The sequence below is a fragment of the Phaenicophaeus curvirostris genome, chromosome 14, assembly GCF_032191515.1.
Source record: "Phaenicophaeus curvirostris isolate KB17595 chromosome 14, BPBGC_Pcur_1.0, whole genome shotgun sequence".
NCBI lineage: Eukaryota > Metazoa > Chordata > Aves > Cuculiformes > Cuculidae > Phaenicophaeus > Phaenicophaeus curvirostris.
The window spans coordinates 13,552,501-13,569,353 of record NC_091405.1 but is presented as its reverse complement, the minus strand read 5'-3'; the positions used below and the strand labels follow the sequence as shown (position 1 = coordinate 13,569,353).

At 43.2% G+C, this 16,853-nt stretch overlaps 1 protein-coding gene across 4 annotated transcripts in view; it reads left to right on the top strand.

The window, feature by feature from the left end:
- Positions 1–16,853, top strand: part of ZNF423 (zinc finger protein 423) — a 225,529-nt gene that overhangs the window by 67,100 nt on the left and 141,576 nt on the right. For 3 of the 4 annotated variants that reach the window (XR_011338470.1, XM_069868639.1, XM_069868641.1), the window contains one exon: positions 1,527–1,607. The exons of the other annotated variant lie outside the window; for it this stretch is intronic. Coding sequence is in view for 2 of the 3 variants with exons in the window: in XM_069868639.1 (XP_069724740.1) it covers positions 1,527–1,607 (81 nt within the window). In the remaining variant the exon portion in view is untranslated. The remainder of the gene's footprint in view (positions 1–1,526; positions 1,608–16,853) is intronic. 4 annotated transcript variants of the gene reach the window in all.

The following is a 16,853-nucleotide window of genomic DNA, read 5'->3' as shown; positions in this document are numbered from 1 at the left end:
GTTTGTTTGGAAGTCATGAGAATTTTTGTTGAAAGCATGCAAAAGATGTGTCTCTGTTCAGTTCATCTGAAAAGACTTGCACCACCCAGGTGAAAATCTAAGACTGCATTAGGAAGTGTGGTATATTTAAAGATTTTACTCCATAAAATAAGTTATTTGACTGTGTCCTTAGTGACCCCACGCTTCTTTTGGCTATAATGCCTGCTGGACACATCTGAAGTTGTAATGCAGTGCTTGACCTCTTGGCAAGGTAGGTTTTCACGTCTTAGTCTGAAGCAGGATTTTCAGTAGTGTCTACATGGCTCTAGATCAATACAAGGTAATATTTGTAGTGATAATATCACCAGGCTGATAATACAACATAACTAATGACTTCCTTTGGGATCCTGAAGTTAGGAAGGTATTGTAGCTCAGGAGTGCTGCAGGATTACAAGAGATCACTCCAAAGAATAGGATAAACCATCTATTTCACTGGAATCCCTTAGAAATTCATTACGGCACACTGAAGTTATAATACAGCTTGAACGCAGCTGCTTTGACATGTAAGGAGGTAACAAACAGCCATTTTCCCCCTTGCTTTTTCATGTATTTCAGACTTGTTTCTTTGAGGACAAAACACTGCTGAAATCTAGACATCTCTGGTAGCATAAGTGCATGGCAATCCTTTTGATGTCAGTGTAGTAGAGATGTTCTCCTTCTGACAGAATTAGGTGCCTTTTATACCTTCTGCTCACAACTGATGTCTGTGATTGCAGGTTGTAGGTTTCCAATGTCTATGGGGATCGGAAAAGGGTCTAAATGGGGGCAGCATGTACTGAAAGAACATCACATTTCCTTATTGGCTCATGGCTTCCCTCGTCTCCCAGCTTGCATCTTGAAATATACTCCTAGAATAAATATAAACACCTGGTGTATACACTGGATGTGTTAATCTTCTTAAATTATTTTAAAACTCACTGGCATCCCATGTCCCTTAACTAGAGAAGACCAAGTAATTGCCATCGACATCTTGTGTTGTCTTTTTAATACGTGTTTTTTGCACACTGCTGCTATAGTGTAGGTGTTGTAGCATGATGCTGTCTCAGAGCATTGGTGACAAGAGTAAAGAATTGCACGTGGATTTACAAAATTACTTTGTCCTCCAGCCAGCACCAGAGGCTGGACGCATCAAGCAACTATTCTGCAATGTATCATTGTCTGGTAGCTGATGCTGAGTTGTATGAGGTCTGATTGAAAGTGGCTAAAAAGCCATTAGATTTGCCATTTTGCTTGTGTGTTTTATCTACCTGCATTAGGCTGGGTTTAGTTCCAGTATTGTATTGTGTTAGTTTTGCTGCCTTCACCCATGTCACCCCTTCCCTCCCGTGGGGGAGAATAGCCTCATGTAAGCTTTTTGCTTCAGTTTCTCAAGTGAATGTACAGTGTTTTAAAGCAAATTAGTGCATCAATGAAGCCGACAGAAGTAGGTTTTGCTGGGGTCTCTGAGCATTTCATGAGGTCCTCTTCTGTTGTTGATAACTTTACAGGTTGTCTGTTTCAAACAGCAGCAGAGCTATATATGGATATTGCCAGCTTGGAAGCGGCTGATTTTTCTAAACTACTGTACGGTAGGAACTAGTTTATAATTAAAGTCTTGCAGTTGCTCCTTTTAATTGCCCTGTAACTTGTACACTAGGCTTACGTTTAAATGAGGTATTGTAACTGTTTCATGCTAGTGTATAATTTTGCATTTTCTTGTATTTCACCTGCTACAAGAATTACAATTGCCATGCAACCGTATATGCGGGATGCTTATCCAGAAAACCATATACAGCAGCTTGTCAACAAGTGATGACATCTCCTGAATGTTTTTGTCAGGTGGCACTTTGTACTTCCCACTGACAAAGAGAGACTTCTTGAGTCTATTTCCAAAATTAGCTCTCCCCTAAATTGTAATCTTTATACCCGATTGGCAAGTCAGAGATTTTCTGTCTTTTTGTTGCTGCTGTTGTTGCATCTTTAAATTAATGAATTACGGATTGTCCTCCACAAAAGAAACTGAAATACAGTTGTGAAAAAGCAGTGTGGAAACTTAATTATACACCTAGTTTATACAGCTGTGTCTCTAATGACCTACTGGCCCTAATTACTGTGTTGTGGTTCAGTCTGAGTGCTCTTGTCCTTGCCAGAATTCTGTTCCTTTCTCTTAACCTGACTAGTGTTTCAAGCTATAAAAATAACAAGTTTTCTTTTTTGTTCTTTTCTACGTTATCGTGCTGAAATGCAGTTTTCGTTCTTTGCAGAGGTCATAGCAGCATTTTAAAATTGGCACCAGAAAAACTCAGTGCTATCACAAACTGTAAAACCATGGGTTTTCCTTGGAGCCCTCAGTTCTCACTGTCTAGACCAGAAAATGGGCACAGGGGCAGTGTTTCTTTTGTCAATCACTTGGAGGGCTCCAAGCATAGGCTCCTGTCCTTCGTTTGTCCCAGCTGTCCCCTCTCCAGGTGCAGGGGCAGCAGGGCTCCCGAAGGCTCGGGCAGCCACCTTGGCTGCAGTTCCCAGATGCTTCGCACGTCTCCCTGTAGTTCGTGTTTGTGCTCATTGGTGCCGAGAGCTCTGAAACCCCAGATTATTGCAGGGGTGCCCTTGGCTGGATGGTCCTGGGTCTTGGCTCCCCTGACTGCTTTCATTCACGTGATGTTTGAATTTACCTGGAGGTTCCTACCCAGCCTCTGAGGAGGGTCTTTCCAGGACTCCTGCCTACACATACCAAGAGATTAGTGTGCTGATAAGGTGCTGGGCTGCCTGGCTTTCTTCACAGGTGCTCACTGAAATATGTATTTATTGTGTAGAACGTAAAGCATATTCCTGCATTTGAATTTGCATCTGAAGTCAAACAAAGCACAATTGCAAATTTAATGACGAGGCATATTGTAACCTTTGCAGATACAGTGGTTTCAGAGTGCATTCTGTGCAACGTTTCCTGAGCTGCCATGGGCCAGGAAAGCTCTGGTGTGCCGGCCGCAGGCGCTGGCTCTGCACCCACGCGGGATGTTTGGCGTGAGCGGGGACTGCCTGTGAAGGTGCTTTTAGTGCAGTGTTTGATGTATTGCATATGTTTGTGAAAGTTGTGCCAAGTGTTCTGCTCCCTAACAGTGTTGCTTATCTGGCAGATCGGAGGGTCACCCGGCAGGCGAAGGTAGGTGAGACCCCTGGGCTGTTCCACGCTCAGCCCTCTGGCGCGGGGAGGCATTAGCGGGGGCTGAGCCTCAGCAATTGTTTCTCTGGCTGTCTCTTGGATTTTGCAGGCGTGCTGGTGCCTGTAATGGTTCGGGATGGGGGGACAGGACATGTGAATTTAAAACAATGCTTGCTCACCATGAACACCCAGCTCAGGATTTGCTTAGCGGCCTCATGAAGGGTCTCCCGCAGTGGGGGCGCGGCGACGAGCCCACGGCAGATCCCCAGGCGCACAGGAGCCGGCACGAGGAGCCGGGCAGTGTGCTCGCTGATAAGAGCGTGCCAGGGTGCCAGACGCCGCCCCCTGCAAATCACCACTGCCACCTTTGTGCCACGTCCCTCTGGGGACGGGGGCAAGGGAGGCAGCACCAGGCACTGTGCATGCAGATAGGAGCGCTGCCAGCACGGCTGCGGGCGGTTTGGTTGCATATAACCAAAAGCCCTGGTAGGAAGGGAGGTATTGAGCTATTTCTACCTCTTTCTCAGACTCTTTTTAGCCGGCAGTGATTGTCAACGGCCTGGCTGTGCATTCGGAGGCTGCACAAACATTTCTTAGCAATGATGATGTCTTTCCTCAAGCAGCATATGTTTTTCACACAGGAAGAATGTTTTCCCTGTAATTTTTAAACATATGGCCCAGTGAGGAGCTGAGGATGACATGTTAACATGCTTGTATTGGCAAGGGACTATTTCATTCTTGCTACTTTAATTGAGTTCTTTTATCTACTTTTATCTAGTTCAAAAAGTAGTATGCAAAGTAAGCACAGGTATATATGAAAATGGGTAGAAGACAAAGTAGGTGCATGTTTTAAAGAAGCCTTTGAAGTCTTGAAGAGTTTGGCACTTGGCTGTCTGAAAAGCTACACTCACCTTCTGGTATATTGCTGCATTAGAAATGGGGAGATTAACCAAAGCACCCCAAATGCTGCAGACCAAGCACTAGCTGCCCAGTGCCGGCCGTTAGAGCTCTTACATGTGGCAGGACTTGCATTTGGGACGTGGAGCTTGTCTGGCTGCCTCCCGCACCCCCCCAGGGCTCACACAGCCCTTCTGGGACACCGCAGGTACCGCATCTCCATGTCCCCTTTTCCTCTGCTTTGGATTTCTGTTTACAAAAGATGCTCCATTGCCATGTTACAGCAGAGGGAGTATCGTGTGGGTCTGTGTAGGGCAGGATTGTTTCTTTGCATTATAGAAATCTTAAGTAAATAATAAATGTTTTTTGAAAGAGATGAGGAAGAGGTTGCAGTGGAAACTCCTTCCAGAACTGGAGCCTGCTGAGTGCTGCAAGGGCACCTGTGCCCATGGGAAGGAGGATCACTGCTGGTGATCCTAAGCAGGTTCCAGCATTCAGGGGTTGCAGATGAAACCCAATATGTGAAACTCAATTCAGAAACGTAGTGAGGATAGCCTGGAGACTACAACAGATGCGTGCTAGTTATAAACTGGCCTTCAATAATGCCTTAGAGAGTTCAGTGGAGGATGTGCTGGAGTTGTCCTGTCTCAGACGGACAAGAGAGTAGATTGTTTGTGGCTAGGGCACTGCTGAAGGGCAAACATTGCCTTCCTGGGGGTTGTTGAGGGACAAAAACGTGTTGGCCATATCAACAGCCTTGGCAAATTCAGAGCTGTCAAGATCTTCAGGCTGCAGATGTGAGCAGTGACTGAGACGTGCATTTAAAGTCTGCTTTTTTGCCTGACTTCTTCCGCTATCCCTTAGCAGACCCCTGGGTAAGTAGTCTTCATAGAAGTATGTCCGTACTGAGCCATCCTGGTGGTTCCATAGCTCTGTTTCCCCAGAATATTCTGCTGCCTGCCAGCAAATTTTTCTGGATGCTTCTTAGTACTTCTTAAGTTCTTCAGATAACCTTCTTCCATGAATTTCCATTTTGAAGTTTCTTGTTGAAGCAAGGTATGCATTTAGCATTTCCCGTGGCAGGGACTCAGAGATCAGTTATACATTGAAGAAAGGTATCCCCTTTTGCTTACTTCAGCTTTGTCATCTGCTTTCATTTGAAACTCTCTGGTTCTTCCAGTGGGGGAGAAAGTGCACAATTGCCCCTTTTCCATCTTCTCCACCCACTCATGCCTGAGCAGACTTCTTTCGCTCTCTTCTCTGGTGTCTCTAAATCCGTATTTGCAATGCTCTCACTGACATCTCCTCTGTTGTAGACCAGAGTAAGAGGCTGAGGCACACAGTAAAGCTTGGCTGGTCAGCAAGCAAGTAGATAAGGCATCTACTTCATCACTGGTGCTGAAGGTGTGGTCACATTTACGTGTCTGTCCTTGTTCCCAAGCAGAAGGCAAGGGGTAGTATTTGTCCTAGTGTGAAGACCTGGCAGACAGAAAGATGGTGTGTGGCCATTGTAAGGGAAAAACAATTAAGACTTCAATGTTTATTAAGAAAAGGCAACCAGCAGTGCATTTCAAGCACTCATCACGCAGCATAATTTTGCTGTTGGAAGTAGTGGTATTAAAAAGTCTTTCTAATGTTGATTTCTTTGAATTTGTAGAATATAATTTAAAAAAAAATCAATTAACTATAAAGGAAGCATGTGTACGAACAGTCAAGAATCCCTATCTTTCATTTTTTTAAATCAAGCTCTAGAAAAAATCCCCACAGAAGTTCTGTAGTGCATATTTGAATGTTTTTGTTGTAGCCTCATTAAACTTTGCTTGTCTGCAGATACAGCTGGCATGTTATTAACTGTGCTCCAGGCTTGGGGAAGCCAGAAAGCAGCCTCCACCCCCCGGTGCCGGCTGGCTTTAGGGAAACGAGCCAGCATGGGTTGGTCCTCTTCAGCTGGCTGACTTTGGGAGTGCTCGCTGGAGCATCTCCACATGGCCTCTGGGTCCAGGAGCTCAGGGCTCAGCCTGCCTCAAGTGCCAACTCGAGGGAGGGCTGTGCAGTGTCCTTTGTGCTGGCTGGCAACCCTCACCCTCACAGCACAGCACTCCCTTGTGAGCAGGATGGATCCACCAAGGTAAGTGGCCTCCCATGAACAACCTCAACTGGGTGCCTGTGGGGCTCTCGCGCCTTTCTTTACTATGGGCTGGCAAGAAGCAAATTAGTGATCATCTGCCAAATACTTTCTCTATTCTGAACGAACTTATTATAAGACTGAACCAATCAAATAAATTGAATAAAGGAAAGATTTTTCCCTGCACCTGCTGGAGAGGCTGTTTCTCTCCAAGCTGGGTTTGCACATCAGAAGACCTCCACAAGAGGTCTAGGCAGCTTCTGACTTGAAGGTTTTGGCAACAAGTATGTACCTCTTGAATGCTGTTTCATGTAAGTGATTTTAATAGGTGTTTTTAATAGTAAGGTGTGAATTTTAAAAATAGATTTTATAATTTCATATTAAAATTGTTGGAAGTATATGCAGTAGAATTGTAAGTGTAATAAATATGGATAAAGTTATTCAAACTTCTTGCTTATGACAACAGTTTTCATTGCCTCATCTAATCAATTTTGATCTGAGGTTTTCAAACCACTTAATCTGTTCCTATGAAATACTTCCTAAGGCCTTTGAGCACTTTCTTTAAAAATTTAGACTAGCAAGTCCTTTCTGACACAAGGAACGCTGTTCTTGTATTTATTGTCATGGATTTAAGAAGTCATCGCTCTAATGTGGATTAGGTTTTGACTGTTACTGGAAGGGGTATTCCTTCCTTCCATCTCCTACTTTATGCGGATACAAGGTGTGTGTTGCCTTTGGGAGCAGACATTGCTGACAATTAAAATGATTAATTTTTAATCTCTTGGATCTGATGTCCTATGGAACTGCACAAGGTAGGGACAAGAGGTCAGGGTTTGGAGGCAAATTCAAGACCTTCCTCCTTTAGCAGCCTGACTTATTCTGCATGAAAATGATTGTAGCTGTGGCTTCACCGATTTGTCTAATAACATGTTTGAAGTTGGCGGAAAAGCCAAGGTCTGTCTTTAATCCAGGTGACACCTATAACTGAGGTAGGCATCAGCTTCTTAGTGAAAGCACTGTGGTTTTGGCCTCTAGGTCCATCTCTGTAGGCTTCCTTGAAAATCTTTCTCAGCATAAGGGTGAAAGACCATTTGGCTCCTCCTTATGTTGCTACTCAATTACTGTTAGCCTTGCTGAGGAGGACATAAGGAAAGGCTGAAGCAGCCCATTGCTTTTATCTTCTCTAGGGAATCTGTTACATTAAACATTTGAATAGATTTTTGAATGTAATTCCCAGTCATTTGCTCTACAGTGAACTCTGTTCACTTGTGCAGACGTTGTACTTAATGATATCTCTTAAAATAAATGAGATTTGATATAGTTTATATTAAATGGTCATTTTAGAAATCTACATCTACTAATTATTCATTAGAAAATTTGGAAAGACAGAAGTAGAATAAATTCCCTTTATGACCTCACAATCTACAGAAATATATACACCTATGTTCAAAAGTGAATGCAGGTGATTTCCTGCAGTCTAAGCAGATTTGAATTGCATTGTTCAATCTGCATTGATAAACCATAGCAACTAACCAAACCAAAATGAGCCAAAAATTCAACATGCCTCTAGGACAGTTCTTTAACATTTACAGTGATACTCAGCTTGTAGTCTCTCTCTGCATCATGTGGGATTTTGCTTTTGTGAGTTCTTCTGGTTGTCTCCTTGGGGTGAGCACGCTCTTCCATTTTCTCTCCCCATTGCCTGTGCTGCTCCCTCCTGGAAGCTCTTTCCTTGCTTGCTCCTTTCTGGACTGCCACCATTTCTCATCTTGCTCCTGGCAGTGTTCTCCCTGACACTGTGCTGGCATTTGTCCTTTTCCTGGCCCCACATATAACTGAGTCGCTTCACAGTTTATACCTTTAAGTTACACCTTGCTGTGTTACTGTTTTCTCCCTTACTCTCAGCTCCAGTTGCTCTTTCATCCATTGTCCCAGAGCCAGCTCTTCCCTGGGGCTCCAAACACATGCAAGAACGTTCCTTGAACTGTCCCACGGGCATCAGCATCTGCAGGTCTTGAGGTGCTGCGAGAAATCAGACTGCTCCGTGTGCTGTTTTAGAGGCAGTCTAGGTTCAGCTGAGCTAAAACAGTGTGTTAGTCAAATCTTTGTTCACAAAATCTAGCAAATTATTAAATTTGCATTCAGATCGCATCCAGATCCAACCTGCATAGCTGCTCAATCTCACCTTACAGCCCTTCTCTACTCCTTCCTTTCTTACAGACACTTGCTGTGGTTTGTTATACAAGTGCTGTTTCACGTAGGAATTGTATTCCAATAGGTGTTTTCATGGTATCCAGTACAGCTGGGTTTGATTTTGACCAGAGCCTCTGGTACGTACAAATAAAGCAGATAGTATTCCTTGCTTGAATGCAAACTGTCATTTTTAGGAGGCAGTCACAACGCTGTCGCATCCCTCAGCACGAGTAAGACAAATTTAACCCAAAATTTAAAACAAAAGAAGATGAAAGTGAGTAGGATTTTCTTGTCTTATAGCTTAAATGAGAGAACACCGAGTCTTCTGGCTGCCACTTCAAACTCTGGAAGTGCAAATGTCTGAAGGGAAGATGCTCTTTCCCTCAATCAGTAGGTATATATGTCTATATATGTGATGTACAAAATGCTTCATTTTATGTTAATGAGTTCAGTTTTGAAGACCTGACTGGCTAAAATTTGCTGTATTGAAAATAACATCATTATTTTGGGGGAGCATCAATCTTAATTAAAAGAGGAGTGAGGAAAGCCGATGGGGGGAGTCATTTTGCAAGTGGTACTGGAATTGGGAAAGGTGGAATCTGGGTTAGCAAAACTCTCTGCTTTTCCAGTGGCTGCTACAGTAATTGGCCCTGCATGTCTGGATCACCGAGTGACAGGCAGCAGGCTCAGCTCTTGGAGAGCTTGGCCGCTCCAAGCGGGGAGGGCAGAGAGGGAAGGAGGATGGGGAGAAAAAACAATTTGTGAACTTGCCCCTTTTGAGATAGCAAACACTCGTCTCCCTGTGCCCAGGATCATTGCTGAACAGCCAGCAGCTGCATCCCAGTCTTTTACTGTCAGCAAATGTCACTGCAGAAACCTCAGTCGTTTCAAGGAGCCACTATTCATACACAGGGAACAGAGGAAACTCATGGATAGGAATGTTGTGGTGTGTGGGCTGCTCTGGATTTTACTCTAAGGAAGAAGAACTCCACAAATGTTTTAAATTAGGCTATCCTTGATAATTCTGGTGGTATGGAGCCCAACCAAAATTTCAGGGAAAAACAAGTTGCTCCGTTAAAGCAGACATGAAAAAAATGAAGGGCTTAACTTTTGTCCTGAGGGTGATAAAACAGCACCACACAGCTGAAAATCAATCTGACCTTCACCCACGTGATGCTGTTGTCTCGGTCTGTCTTTCATTTCCTTTGGTTGAGTGAAGGCCATGGCATTCAGTAGGGAGAAAAGCCAGAGGGAGGTGGGGAGAATCCTGTTTTCTCTGGAAGGGCTTTGGTGCTTGCATAAGTTGACTCCATAAAGAGAGTTGCTGTAAAACTTTGAATTATTTCATTAAATTATTTGGGGATGGGAGTGGGGGGTAAGTCCTTCTTCTCTTAATAGTCAGCATTCACTTTATGGTAAAGAAGATACATGCTGTATGGAAAAAGAAGTGTTTGTGATATAAAACATTCTGTTTTAATTAAACCTGGAATTAGCCAGTGATGGTATTTTGAAATGAAGGCTTTATGCAGCTACAGGAAACCTGCACATTCATTTAAAACATAAATTTGCACCCAAAGGGGAGAAAAAAAGGCCAATTATTTTTTCCAGAGATATTTTAACATTCTGTGTTGCAGGCTTTGTACAAACAAAGAGAAGGTACCCAGATACATGTATGTTTACATCTACGTCAGTAAATCAACAGTTAGGGTTTGTGTGCAAGCAATGTTACCGACTTTCAAAGTAGAGGTACGATTTTGACTGGTGAATACTCATTTTGCATAACATCCTGCAGCAAGCGGTTCCCACGTCATTTTCCTGGAGAAACTAAATGAATGGGTAAAATTCTGTACAGAACTTATTTCTGTTAAACAGCAGCAACAAAAAGGGTAAAACTATGTGCACATCTTGATACTCTTTTTTACATCTTGAAAGTAAATAGAAGTGCAGTTCATAGCTGTTCATACAATTGCATGCTTCTTCTATCCTTGTTGAATTTAAATGTGATTCAGAGCCAAAATGTTGCCAGATATTTATTTTGGAAAACAGAAAGTTTTCCACACAGACTTTACAAAACTAAGATTGCTGTAAGTTCTGCCTATCCTAAACTACAGTTTTCCTGATGCATCTCGTCACATGCAGATAATGACCTTTCATATCATAGCCATAAACTACTCTATTGCTTTCTATTTTTGTGCTATAGGTACTCTAGCTACTGTAGCATGGAGTGACTTAGGGATAGCTGCTACTTTCTTTGTTCAGTAAATGTTGCTTGGTTTAGGAAGGTCTATAAGAAATGTCAACTTCTTGTTAAAAAGATAAAGACAGAGATTGGATTTAGCTGTAGAGATTAATCCCTGCTTCGTAAAGGTTAAGAATTAAACAATTTGTTCATTAATCTATTTGGGATGATGGAGATTAATTTGTGACTGCAGCTTTTATTTGTGTGGTGTGCCAACCATTGCGGACACTGTTTTACATGATATTAAAAGGAAGAAAAAAAAAAAAAGGAGCAGCAAATGTAAAAGATGTTAGGACCTTTTCCTGGTGAGCTCTGCTACTCAGGTCTCCATGCGATATGCCAAAATGCTGTTTGCATAAATGTAGGATTTAATAAGTTATCATCCCGATTAACGCCATTAACTGCTTAACTACTGTAGAAATTGGCTTCCAAAGTTGCTTGATGGTAGCTGTTGCTCTCCACGTCGTTCTATTTGCTGTCTCGCTAGGGATAATGGTATGCAAGGGAAAGCAAGAAGGTCAAGGATCTTTTTGTTTAGTCTCTTTGCACATTAAAAGTTCTATTATGTGTTTGTATTGCATGTGGTTTCCAGTCTGTTGGCTACAATGCTTTCAAAAGCCATTGATGATGAGTTTGTGAAGCTAAATATATCTTGAGGGTTATGACTACCAACCTATCACTTTGTGTAACGGTCAGGGCCAATATTTAACAAGTGTTTTTCAGAATGAGCAATTTTGAAACCGAGCGAAATGTTCTTACGAAAGGGTTAACAGAAATGCTAATACAGAAGATGACAACAAATGCTTGCTCTGTGCCGACGGTGGGGGTGTTTGGAGCTATGCTGAGCTGGTTGTGGGGCAGTGGGTCTCAGCTTGGGGTTCTTTTTATGGGTTTTTCTGGGGGTGGAGGAGGGCTGTGGTATTGTTGTGAATGACACAGCCGCCACAAAGCTGAATGAGGTTGAAAAAAAAGCAGTGTCCTCTACAGCCGTCCCTTTCTCTGCCCCAGCAAGGAATGGGTGCAGCGTGCTGTGGTGGGGGCAGGCTGGGGGGCTGGGAGTGGGCTAGCCCCATGGCATCCCACTGCCCCTCTGTCTGCCCCCCAGCTGGAGCAGAGCCGCCCCTCTGCCCCCCCGCGGCTCCGCTGAGACCTTGCTGCCGCTTCTTGCCCGGCATTTATGGGAATGCAGAACCAGGCTACAGGATGCAGCCACATCCTAAGGGCTGGCACAGCCGCCTTGCTTGTTTTCACTCTCCAGCAAGTAGACTGACCTTTTAAAAAAACAGTTTCAGCTGCTGTGAAGCACTGACAATAGCTTTCATAGATTTCATTTTGGTATGAAACAGCTATGGTTACATTTTGATAATGTAAACTACCAGCCACAAGTGTGGCAACAACAGTTCGTGTTTTAGCTGATTGTTTCAGGCCATGTACAAACTCAGGCAGATGTCACTGCCTCCCTGCCAGGCACAGCACAAGCTACTCATTTTTTTTCAAAATGAGAGCAGAGATTTTATTTTTTTGAAGCAATTTGTGTTCTGACTGCATGAGTACCTTCACACCTGTCAGTTGAATCCAGTGTGTTCGTTCCCGAGGGTAACCTGACATCTGGGAAATTCTGCCTCAGCCCAGACTGATCCCCTTCGCAGCATCTTTGGTATTTTGAATTGAAATGGAGTTACACCATCACACATCATCCTTTGCATTATTCTGTTCTGCTCCAGTATATTCCTTCTTTTATAACTTTCAGTTTAAATCCCGCTCTTGGGCTATTTCAGGAGTGTTGCAGTTATCTGTGAGCTGTCTTGCTTTTCACTGTGGGGCTAGTAAGCTCAAAAACATCTGCAGTCAGGGTCAGTCCAGCTTGTTAGTCTTCAGAGGATATTTACAGAGTTTCATAAGGCTTGGACCCATATCCACACCCATCCTAGATGCAGCGTCTACAGATTTATCCCAGAGAGCCTCTTACGAGTTTTGTTTGTATTACTATGTAGAGCTATCCCACTGCAGAAATCCTCGGGAGAGAGAAGTGGTCAAGAGTACTTAGAAACATCTGTTAAAAATCCGGACAAACACTGCACTGTCACCAGAAGTAGCTAGGATGGAGCGAATGAAATTTTTCATGTGGTGCTACAGGAAACAGGGACTTTTTTTATACCTTTATTTTTTTTGTACCTATTATGCCTTCCTTAAAAATTGATAGTTTAATCAATAGATGCAGGAAAATGCCCCTAAAGAGCATGCTTTGGGCAGAAAACTGCTTTTTACCAATGTCTCAAACTCACCTGAGAGCCAAGCCTTGCAGTCTTGCAGGAGCACTGTTTTCAGAGTACTCCCATTTGATTCATCACATGCATTCTTCTTGTTTCAAGAAACCCTGCATTAGTTGTGCAGACCTAGAAAGCGGCAACAGTAGGAAATAAAGTGACTTCACTGTGACTTTTCTCGTTTGCCATACTTGGACAAAAACAAAGAAGTTGTAGCAACGAGTCTAAAGGATGAACTCGCTGACTGGTTGCTGTTTTGTGTGTGGCTACATACTGAATTCAGTGAGTACGTGGGAAATATTGGCATTTGTCCCTGATGATGTATCGTGAAGTTATAAGCAATTTGGCAGAAAAAAACCAAGTCTTATATATTAGTCTGGACTTGGTATGATGTTGCGTTTCTCCATTGTACTATTCCAGCTCAGCCCCCCACCCAACCCCAGTCCCCATAGAGTACTCTCTCCTCCCCTTCCCATCCTCTGCCTACAAGCAGGACAAGAAGCAGCATGAGCTGTGATGATTGACTGAGCGGCGCATGTGTGCTGATAACTTAGTGCAGGCCTGAGGGTGGGGGTAAGTACTGACTCTGTTCTTAGCTTTTTTCTCAGCAGAGACATGAACTGGGGTCTCTGTCCTACCCAATCAAAGGTAGATTCACCAATCTTATAGAAACTCAATTTCTATAAGAGGAACTCAATTTCTTTTAGAGCGCTTTATCCCCAGTCGAGTGTGATTCAAAAGTTAATAGGAAGGGACAAACAGTTAAGACATACGACAGGCAATATGATCACATAAACCTTGTTTTCTCAGGATACCAGGCTGAAAAAAATGAACACAGAGCTCCTGAGAATAAACGAGTCACTTCAGATGGACACTTGATGGACAATGTTGGCTTTATTATCGCTCTGCAGGTAGCGAGGGGATATGGTTAGGGAGAATTTCCAGAAATGTAGGAGAGGCGTCATTAGAAAGGTAAAGCTTCCTCTGCCACGCATCCCCCATAGCAGACCCCGCATTACCCTGGTCCCTCCTCCTTTTAGGAGCCTTTTGAGGAAAACTCTTCTGTAATAGGAACATCTCTCAGGTCTTTTCATCTGTGAGCTGCCAGGTGAAAGAATGGGGCTAGAGAACAAAAGATGTTCGGATATCGCAGACAAGCTTTTGTAGGATCTGCCACGTCAGCTGTCTCTTATAAGGTCTGCTGTATTTTCTGTTGATGGTGCTCTTCCCCTGAGGATTTCCCCACACCTGGGAATGCCTGCCATAACCTGCACTGATATTTTCCTCAATGCCTTTCATTTCTGCATACAGATGGAGCTGGGATATCACACATCGTCCTTGCCCTTATTCTGTTCTGCTCCTTGGCAGTCACAGCTTTCCTGGCTGGGAGCTTTCATCCCAGCTCCCTCTCAACCCTTTTCAGGAGAGGCTTTGCAATTATTTATAAGCTAGCTTGTCCTGTTTTCTGACATTTTCAGTGTAGTCTGTGGAAAAGGAAAACTAAGTATATGTCCTCTGGTTTTACAGGGAATGAAAATCATGAAGTAAATGTTGATGGTCTGCGTTAGCAAGGTATTACTGGTTTTTTAGAAGGCAGGGAACCCTCTCTCATCGGTGGTCTTCTGAGTGAAAAAAAGTCAGTGGCCTGTAACCACCTCTTGCCTTTGATGCGTTTGGAGATCTTGGAAAGGCAGGCAGCCAACTTGCTTGCATGCTTGTCGAAGGGGAAAGCCTGTCCTGCTTATCCTGTATTCTCCCTCACTATTTTCAAGTGGATTTGCTCTCTCCTTCCTCCTACCCTATGTCAAAATAACAAGCACCATGTGATTTATCTCCTTCTTCTTCCACTTGTCACGTTCTGGGTCTCAAGATTTTCCAAATTACATCATGGTAAGAGGCAAAGCTGTAATGATTTGGGCATCATAGCCCTTCTAGAGATATCTTTAGATTCTATTAATGAAACTAATGACTTTGCAAACTGAAGAGAGCAGCATTTTCTCATTTTGCTGCTGCAGATAGGTGGGAGGAGTGACTAACTGTTCCTTTGGAAGTAGTAAAGTAGACAGGCTTATCTGCTACCCAGCGCTGCAAGTTGGATGAAGCACCTACCTATTCACCCCATCCTCCATCACATTGATGTTTTATTTGCCTACCTGTATTGCATGTGTGGGAGAGAATTATAGGTCTCCTGGCTACCTTCTCATCCAAAGATAACTCAAAATACAGAGTCTCTTCTAATGAGACATGCATTCCCCCTCGAATGTTATGCACACAAAAATCAAATTTCTTTTGATTTTGACCAACCTTAGATAAAAACTGATGGTTGCAGCTGAACCTCACTTTGAGTTTTTCATTAAAATGTTTCAAAGAAAAATACAGGGTGGAGTATCTCATGTGAGCCAAAACTAACCTCCCTGTTCCTGCCAGTGAAGCTGTATTGCCAAATTTCACACAGCCATGCTCTCTAGCACCTCCTTTGAACACGAGTGTGGTTCTGGAGGCTTTTTTGAAGCTCCCACTTGAAACACTTTCTGTGAGCTAGTGAAGCATTTGCTGGCACTTAAGCTTCTGTATCTGATGGCTGTTTGTGCTACGCTGAGCAGTGAGTCATGGCTTGCTAGAGGAGAAAAAGTGGATTTCTTAGAAACCCTTTCAGAAAAGTTCTTTTTCAGCTGGAAGTGCTGTTGGCATCTGTGGTGAAATTGGTGTGGCAAGTCACCTCTGCAGTGTTTCTAAGAATTATCAGATAGTGTGGCAGCTCATCTGAATACTCCTTTTGTGTGACTTTTGCAGCCAGCGGCTTCCTCCTAGTATAGGATATTTCTTTCACATTTCTCACTATCTGGACTGCTGGATATGGGAACTTGTTACTTGCTGTACTTTTATTCTTAATTATATACTTGAATTACAAAAGTGCAAAACCCCTCACCTCCTGCTGAAATCTTGAAGAACTATGAGTGTTCTTCATCCCAAACAGTCAAGTAATTGTGCTGCAGGCTTCACTCTGAGTTGGTTCCCTTTCGTAGCTTACCAGATCATTAATGTTTCAGTTGGCTGGCTCTGAATTCATGACAGCAGTACAAGTTAAGTGAACTGAATGTGCTACTACCGTCTCCCAGCCAGCTTGTCTGTGACAGTAGCATTTTGAATACACCGGTAGATCACTTGGAGATGATGCTTCAGGGTGGGTATGTGTGTCTGAGCGAGCAGGTGATGGGGACTTTTGGTCATTCCCAGTCGTCTTTGCATTTTTTTTTCATAAAATAAAAAATATAAATTCATGACAACAAGAAAAACGGGAACTTCTGAAATGCTATTAACTGTTAATGTTAACCGTTGAATTGCCCACTCTGCGTTAAGCTCGTCCCTGAGAAAGAAATGGCCATTGAACAAGGCAGTGAGGAGAGGTGCAGGACACCTTTTGAGCTGGTATGGTAGCTGCTGATGCACAGATTTTGAGATACGAAACAGACCTCTGTGTGCAGTGTGATGCCTCATAACAATGTGTCATATCAAACTATTTATAGGACAAAAACGCTGGACAACGAGGTGGTGGATTGGCAATGTTGCCCAAGCCAAAGACTCCGGTATGCAGTAGGTGAGCCTGTGCATGAGCCTGGGAAAGTCTCTCGCGTTTCATGGTCCTCAGTTTACCTGTTTGTGAAAAAGAAATGTGCCGATATAGGGACTGGCATGTGGGGGACGTTTTCTCTCTGTAATGATTTGGATAGAAAATTGCATATTATGATTAGATATTCTTTACTTGATCAGTATGACCATGTGAATAGTTGACTTTTTCATTGACAGCAGCAGATTTCCAAAAACTATTTTACTTCCTCTCCTTTTTGCTTTGTTTGCTTACTTAAACTCCAGCTAATTTTCCTCTTTGGAAGTCAGAGTTTTTCCAACATGATTTGATAGAAGGACAATGCAGTCCATCTGGAATATGCT